The 8,079-nt window shown below is 56.8% G+C and overlaps 1 protein-coding gene across 1 annotated transcript in view; it reads right to left on the bottom strand.

Annotated features, from left to right (window-relative positions):
* Nucleotides 1-1,246: 1,246 nt before the first annotated feature.
* Nucleotides 1,247-8,079, bottom strand: part of KCNN4 (potassium calcium-activated channel subfamily N member 4) — a 14,990-nt gene continuing 8,157 nt past the window's right edge. The window contains exons 4-9 of the mRNA XM_015560893.1: nucleotides 6,303-6,440; nucleotides 4,878-4,988; nucleotides 4,432-4,550; nucleotides 3,971-4,040; nucleotides 2,223-2,384; nucleotides 1,247-1,778 (exon numbers count right to left, since the gene is read on the bottom strand). Coding sequence (XP_015416379.1) covers nucleotides 2,226-2,384; nucleotides 3,971-4,040; nucleotides 4,432-4,550; nucleotides 4,878-4,988; nucleotides 6,303-6,440 — 597 coding nt within the window. The 3' untranslated portion in view covers nucleotides 1,247-1,778; nucleotides 2,223-2,225. The remainder of the gene's footprint in view (nucleotides 1,779-2,222; nucleotides 2,385-3,970; nucleotides 4,041-4,431; nucleotides 4,551-4,877; nucleotides 4,989-6,302; nucleotides 6,441-8,079) is intronic.

Genomic DNA, 8,079 nt, shown 5'->3' with positions numbered 1-8,079 from the left:
GACCAGGTGCAAGAGGGCTTCCTGGAGGCGGGGACATCTAAGCCAAGGCCTAAAGGAGGAGTAGGAAGGAGTCTGCCAGCTGAAGGGGGGCGCGGAGGGGAACGAAGAAAGAGTGGTCCCAGACTAATGAGTTCGGCAGGTTACCAGGCGACACGGTAAGTAGGGTTTCCCGAGGGGAGGCTGTTGGAAGTGCCTTCAGAGGTTCCATCTAGTTCCTGTCTCCTTTGCCCCCCAGGCGGGTTGGTGGCGAGGACGGGCAGTCGGGCAGTGGGTGGTGCAGGCCCCAGTTTAGCCGGGCCGAGGGGTGAGGCTGGCTGCCGACTTGGAGGGAAATCCAAAGATAGCTCAGCAGAGGAGGATGACTCGCAGCCCCCGCTTCCCCGCAACGCCAGGGAAGTGAGGGTGAATCAGCCTCTCAAAGAGGAATGCAGCCACTGTAGGAAGTGAGACCTGGGTTCGAGGCCCGAGGCCACTCTGCCTCTGACTCATCCCGCAGGGCACAGAGGGACAGGCTGCCCGTGAATCCGGACCCTGCAACCCTGGTCTCAGCTTCAGGACTGGCACCACTGAACCTGTTTCTGTGTCTGTACGGTGGGGTGGGGTGGGATGGGGCAGTGGTCTTGGTGATTTATAAAAGGGGAGCACAGAGCCGGGCGTACAGTGGGATCTCCGGAAGTGCCAGCCCCCTCCCTTTTCCTGTCTGAGTCCTCGCAGATATGAAATGAGTGTAGGGGGTGGTTTAGGGTTCCTGCTAGTCTCCTGAGGGGTGAGTTGTCATCTAGGTCCTAGTGAGGGGAAAAGGGCAGAAGAGAGAAAAGGGGCAGCCAAGCATCGTGTCTGACAACCAATAGCAATAATAAAAGGATTGACTAGCCCCTGTATTTGGTTCTTACGGAATTCCTGACCCTCTGGGCCGTCCTGTTTGAACCACAGCTCCATGGGGGGTGGCCCCATTTTACACGTGAGGTAACATGTTCAGAGAGGTAGAACCATTTGCCCCCAGACACACAGCCAGTGGATGGTGGAGCCAGGATCTGCCTGAATCCAAAGCCCTTGTTCTTAGTCTCAGATCTGGGTGGGGAGGTTGTTGAGGACTCTGCAGCCTACAGACCTGGGAGGGCACCTAGGAAAGGCCTGTTTTATAGATGGGAAAACTGAGGTTCAGACAGGGCAGGGTAAGGGCCTTCCATTGGCTGAGCTGCCTGTGTGAAGTGTGGATATGTTTAGAAAGAAACAGCAACTTCTGTCTTTGTTTAAAATTTATTACAAAGTATAAGAACAGAGACTGGTGAACCCCTTCACCCCCTCCACCTCCTCTCCCACCATATTCTCTGCAGCTCTAGAAAAATAGTGTCCTCCTGCTCTCCCGCCAGGGGGCGCCACCTCCTGCCTTGTCCCAGCTTCAGGCCTGGCTCCTTCAGCTCTGCCGACCAGCGGGTAACTGAGGCTCCCCAGGATCCTGGACTCTGGGCCGCAGGCACCTCCACTTCTACAGAAGCTGGGGGCCAGCTGTAGCAGCACAGTGAGGATGTTTTTGTGGAGGGTATGTGGGGTAGTGGTGACCATTTTCCCATCTGGGGCCTCAGGGATGGGCCACGGCCTCCCTCCTACAGCCAGTGTCGCCTCCAGCAGCTTCAGTGAGTCAACCCAGCCCAAGGTGGGGCCCCTGGGTCCTTGCATTTGAGGTGTTTTAGTCATAGGGCTGGGTCAGGAGTGGAAGAGCGCATGTCCTCGACCTCAGTCCTGGGGAAAGTAGCCTGCTTCTTCCTCCATGGGTCCTGGGGAGACAAAGGGAGATGGATGGACAGGCAGACCAGACACCAGAGGAGGAGCAAGAGCGGGGACACGGAAGTGGAGACGGACAGAAACCAGTGGGCAAAGGAGGAAATAAGAGGGTGGGTGTACCCGGCACCACAAGATGAGGAGCTGCCGGCATTTGGACAGAGCTCGAGAACGTGCCCAGGGACAGGCACAGAGAGAGACAGACAGATTCCAAGCAATAAAGGGGAGGGTATTGAGGGTCAGCACAGGGGAGAAGAAATGTCTCCTTCGTCCACTGCCATCCAGTCCCAAACTTGGCGTCCTTTCTTCCCAGCACAGCCAGTGGAAGGGAAAGGATGGCCTTGCCTCAGGCCCTCCCCTGCCCCCTTCACCATCGGGGGTGCAGACCACGGACACCTTTCCTCCGGAATGCCCTCCTGCCCGCGCCCCAGCCTCCTTACCAGCTATGTGGCCTCCTGGCTGGGCTCCGGCAGCTGCTTCAGGGCAGTGCTGAGCAGCTCCGTCAGCGTGTCCAGCTTTCCTGCCAGGGTGTCGATGCGCTTCTCCAGGGCCTGATGGGAGCTGCTCAGGCCCAGCTGCAGGTCACACAGGATCATGTGCATCTGGGCAGAGAGAGGGTCGGAGGGATCAGAGGCTGGGGTGCAGCCTCCCTGTCCGGTGGGGAAGGCAGTGGAACCAACATGGGGTTACGGGCCCTCGAGGTTTATCCTCAGTTGTAACGGGTACAAAGTATTGACCTCTACCACACCCCGCTACTTGGCAAAATCCTACAAGTCACGGGGAGTGAGAATCCTGTCCCCATATTTACAGATGAGGAAACAGGCCCGGAGCAGTTCATTGACAGGCCCAAAGCAGCCCCTACAATAGGGACTAGGACAGGGGTGGGCAAACTTTTTGACTCGAGGGCCACAATGGGTTCTTAAACTGGACCGGAGGGCCGGAACAAAAGCATGGGTGGAGCGTTTGTGTGAACTAATATAGATTCAAAGTAAACATCATTCCATAAAAGGGTACGGTCTTTTTTTTTTAATTTTATTCATTTCAAACGGGCCGGATCCGGCCCGTGGGCCATAGTTTGCCCACGCTGGCCTAGGATGTTGGAGGTACTCACTAATACTACTTGTGGGACTGATGAACGCCTGCCTTCAAAATCCACCCAGCCGTGGGCAAACTATAGCCCGCGGGCCGGATCCGGCCCGTTTGAAATGAATAAAATTAAAAAAAAAAGACCGTACCCTTTTATGGAATGATGTTTACTTTGAATTTATATTAGTTCACACAAACACTGCATCCATGCTTTTGTTCCGGCCCTCCGGTCCAGTTTAAGAACCCACTGTGGCCCTCGAGTCAAAAAGTTTGCCCACCCCTAGCCCTTTCCCTGCCTTCTCAAACCAGGATTCACAGCTTCATCCTTGAGGGCATGTGAGCTTTCCGTGAGAATTCTTTAACTCTGTGTTTTATGGCTCGATAATATTAGGAAATTAGCGCCTGTCAGTTCTGGCAGATCTCGGCCACCACCTCCTCCCTGAGCCATGCAGCATAGAGGCCTGTACCTGTAGCTGTGTTTACCATGGCAGGGGTGCCGGGGACCACTGTTTGAACTGTCACGGACTAATGAGGAAAAGCAAAGGCCACCGGATAAGCTAAAGACGCTGTGAGTCCAGCCAAGGGGTGTGACGTCCCCGCCCTGAGGAGGCGAGCTGAGCGGCTTGGCCAGGCCGGGGAGGCACCCCCGGTCCTGGCCCCCTCTTCACAGGAGCAGCAGAGATTGAGTTTCACCGGGACAGTCACCCTTCCCCATGCCCGGGTTGTGCGTTTGCATTTTATTGGTTTTGCCATGTGTGTTTGGGCTTGGTTTGTAAATTTGCTTTGGTTTTATTATTGTGTAAGAGTCAGAATTTGAAGGAATTTTATATCCGTTCACATGTAAGTAAGTTGACAATAAAAATAATTTAAAACCAAACACTGGAGTCCTTTGTGCCATTTTTTTTTAAGTTTAAAAGGGATCTCTCTGTATAATGCATGACTTTTAGAAACTCGGTATTACACCATTCATTCATCCAACCACAAACCTTTATTGAGTGCCTGTGGGTGCCAGGCCCTGGCCAGGGTTCCTTCCCTATTCCGGGGCCAGATTTCCCTGCCCGTGGCCCCAGCCTCCCTCTCCGCTCCCACAGGATCCCGGTACCTTGGAGATGTCCACCATGGAGTTCACTTGTTCCCGGAGCTTTCGGTGTTTCAGCCGCACCTGGCGGAACCTGTGGGAAGAAGTAGGGGGTCAGTTTTCCCATCAGCCTGGTCCCCAGATGTGGCCCCAGCGTGGGGGAGGGGTGAGGGGAGGAAAGACCCACGTATATACAGTACAAAGAGGAAAAGTTGCTAGAGAGCTGAAGTTGGGGGCTGCACCCATGAGTCCACCTCCCTGGGAGAGACCCAGGTATGCAGATCCACAGACACCCCGAGATATGCAAAATCAGCCACCACAGACTCAGAGTCACTATGAGGTCCAGGTTGATATCTGCTCAGTCACACATGGGTGCATGTGGCTGTACACACACACACACACACACACCAATCCCCTCCCCCCATGTGGGTGCACATGGGTTTGGGCACACACACATACACACAGACACACACAGCAGTCCTCACGTGTTGATAGCAGCCAGCAGCTTGCGCTGATGCCTGCGGGCAGCTCCAGAGTCCTTCCTGCGTGTATGTTTGTAGAACATCCAGGCCTCTTGTAGCACTCGGGCAGCTGACTCCTTCATCTGGGGGAGGGTGGCACAGTGTCAGTGCAGACAGACCCCTTGGCTCTGGGAAGAGGGGGCTGGGAGCCTGGGCTCCTGGGTCTGAGGGAGGAGGGCCGGGGGCCTGGACTCCTGGGTCTGAGGGAGGAGAGGCCGGGGGCCTGGACTCCTGGGGCTGAGGGAGGAGCGGCTGGGGGCTGGGGTCCCGGGGGTGGGGGGGGGGGTCTGGGGGAGGAGGGGCGGGGGGCTGGACTCCTGGGCCTGAGGGAGGAGGGGCTGGGGGCCTGGACTCCTGGGTCTGAGGGAGGAGGGAGGTGGGGTTGGGACTCCTGTGCAGCCGGCCCTCACCTCTTTGGCATACTGGATGTCCATCATGAAGTTGTGCACATGCTTCTCTGCCTTATTAAACTCCAGCTTCCGAGCCACCACCGCCACCAGCAGGGCTGTGCAGCAGACTCCCTGTGGGCACAGCAGGCACTGTGACACAGGGCTGTGGGGCTCTGTAGGCCAGCCCTGTTCCACCAGCTCTCCTTGCCCCAGCCCCCCAACAGCCACAGAAGGCAGGCCCGACCACCCCTAGTTGACAGACAAGCAAACAGCTCCAAGCGGGGAGCGAGGATTAGAAGTCACGAGTCTGAGATGAACTCCTGTATGTATTTACACCATCAAAATATTCTCTTTGGTTAAGGATATGAATGGAGGAGGAGAGGAGGGCTGGGCTGGGCAAGGGGCAGACCTCAGGCTCCTGCGGGAACCATTCCTCCCTGCTGCTCACACCCAGTTGGGGTGACCCTCACCCTCCTCCCTGGGGATTCAACATGTCCTTCCTGGGACAACATCAGGGCTGGGGACTGGCGGCTTGAGTCCCTGAGGGTAAGGGAGCCCGGTCTCTTGGGGAGGTGAAGGCCAAGGCATTGGGTGCTGGGTCCGGGGGTGGGGGTGGAGTCGGGCGGGGGGATAAGGGTTGCATGGGGGGAACTGGATGCCTGGGTCTGTGAAGGGAAAGGGTGAATGGATTCGGGCGGAGGCTGACTCTGGGAGGAGCATCATGGGGTGAGAGCCTCTGCCTCGTCCTTGAGGGACTGGCGCTGGCGTGGGGGTGGCAGATGCCGGGGCCCTTATAACAGCCTCCCACCCCTTCCTGAGCGTTTCCTATGTGCTGGGCACCGTTTGAGATCCTTTACATGTTTCAATTCACTTAATCTCCTCGGGAACCGGAGGAGTTCACTGGTGTAAGTATCCTATTTTATAGACGAGGAAACTGAGGCCTGGGAGTTACTAGCATATGGCTTGCTTCCAGCTAGGAAGTGGCAGGAGCAGGATTTGGCCCCAGGCATACTCTCCATGATTAGACTCTGTGGCCTCGATGGAGGTTGGATTCCTCTCCCAGAGCTGGGAAACGGGGCCTGAGTCCTAGATGACTAGGGGGCCAGGGGGTGGGGCAGGATGCGGAGCCTTGACGGGACTCAGGGCTGGATTTCTGGATTCTGGGAGGACATGGGGCTGGGAAGTCAGGGGCCTCATGTTCCTGAGGAGGATGAGGGCTGGGATCTTAGGTTTCTGAGAGAGCAAGGGTTTGGGGGATGGATTCCTGTGTTTTAAAAGGAAATGGGGCTGGGGGTCTGTGTCCCAGAGAGGGACTGGGGCTGTGGGGGCCCAGACGCCCAGTTTCTTGAGGGTGGCCCTGACTGCCTGCGTTGACTCCATGGCTTCCTGGAGCCAGGGGATGACCAGTGCGGAACAGGGGAGGGTCCCTGAGGAGCCTGTACTCACCATGACTCCGGTGCAGAGGCAAACAATCTTGCCCCACATGGTGCCGGGCACCACGTCCCCGTACCCGATGGTCAGGAATGTGATGGGGATCAGCCACAGAGTGTCCGAAAGGTGGCCGGTGGCATTAACAGACTGCCTATGGGGAAGGATGGGTTAGTTCTGAAATTGCTCCCATGGTGTTTGACACCCTCCTTCCTCACACATACCCACAGTCCCAAGAAGCACCTAGAAAAAAAAAGCCAGTAAGTTCTGGGCTTTGGAGAGCCTGGCCTCCTCGCTGCTGTGTGCGCTGGGCTGGACGCACAACCTCTCTGGTCTGTGGGACTTGAACCTGGGTGCAGCCAATTCCAAAGCCTGCTCGGTGTCAGTGAGGCTACCAGGGCTGCTGCATTCAGAGTGTGTGGTTAAGGGGTTGAGCAGGGGCGGAAACACAGCCCAGAGTCCACTTGTCAGACCCCGGCAGGGGGCTGCATCCACCCAGAGGAATGGGAGCCTTCTAATTTCTACAGGATGCTGTCTGGCCTAGAGGCGGCCCTTTCGGGACTAAAAAGGTGGGTGGGACTCTACAGAGTCTTGGTGGGACTCTGCATTTCCCCCTCACTTCCTAGAAGGGGACATTTCTGTCCAGCCGCGGAAGGGATCGAAAATCAGGACTTGGCCAACTCTGGCCCACAGACCCCTCCTGCATCAGGGTCAGTAGGGAACGACATCTCAGACCCAGTGAACTAGTGCAGTCAAGTGCAGTCAAGCTGGAGGACCTCTGCCTTAGGACTTAGAAACGTGACTCCCTCCCCATCGTCCCGTATTTCAGATAAGAAACATGGTGGGAGGACCATTCTTTGACCCTGATCATGACCAATTCCCCAGCTGGGGAAACGGACGTGAGGTCCTGCAAGGTGACGTTTAAAATTACAAAAGGTTAGAATTGCCAGGGAGACTTTAAAGAAGGTGCAGTTTGTCAAAGGGACCCATTTTACAGATGAGAAAACAAGCTCGGAAAGGGGAGCTCTAAAGCCAGGTCTCCCACTCCCTCCCCCCGCAAGAATCCTGTGCCAGGTGGACTTGAAACCAGGGGCTCTCAAACTTGAGCGGGCATCACAATCACTTGTTAAGACAAATTGCTTGGCCCCTCCTGTCAGAGGGTTTTAAATCTGGTTGGTCTGGATGGGGCCTGAGGATCTGGGTTTGCAACAAGTTCCCAGGTGATGCTGCTGGCCCTGGAACCACACTTTGAGAACCATGGGCTAAGGTTACCCCCAGTGTGCGTGTGTGTGTGTGTGTGTGTGTGTGTGTGTGTGTGTGTGTGAGAGAGAGAGAGAGAGAGAGAAGAGAGAGAGAGAGGAGGGGGGAGGGGGGAGAGAGACAGACCGAGGTCCTGAAAGAGCGCACAGGCCCAGCATCGGCCACACGCTGTCCAGCAGGCAGCCTGGAATCGGGTACCAGTTCCCTCAGGGAACTCTCTTCCAGAGCAGCCCCCCAATAACCCACGTGGGCATCACGGTGGGCACCTACAGTGCATCTTTGCCAGTTGCTCCAAGGCAGACCAAGGCTTGGCCAGGCCCCAGCGCCTGGGCTTTGAGGGAACAGATGCCTGGAACCCGAGGCAGGAGAGGCTGGGAAGCAGGAAGGGAAGGGCTTCCTAGGGCCTGTGTGTGCCCGGGGAGCCCGGAGGCCGCAGGTGGAGGCAGGGCTAGGGCTGGCCTGGACACATGCGGACAATAGCCTTCCGCGCTGCCTGGCCCCCCGGGGACCCAACCTGCACCACCGACAGGGCGCC

This window comes from Myotis davidii, unplaced genomic scaffold, assembly GCF_000327345.1.
Source record: "Myotis davidii unplaced genomic scaffold, ASM32734v1 scaffold896, whole genome shotgun sequence".
Classification (NCBI taxonomy): domain Eukaryota; kingdom Metazoa; phylum Chordata; class Mammalia; order Chiroptera; family Vespertilionidae; genus Myotis; species Myotis davidii.
Note: the sequence above shows the minus strand (reverse complement) of the source record. Positions and strands in the feature narration are given on the sequence as shown.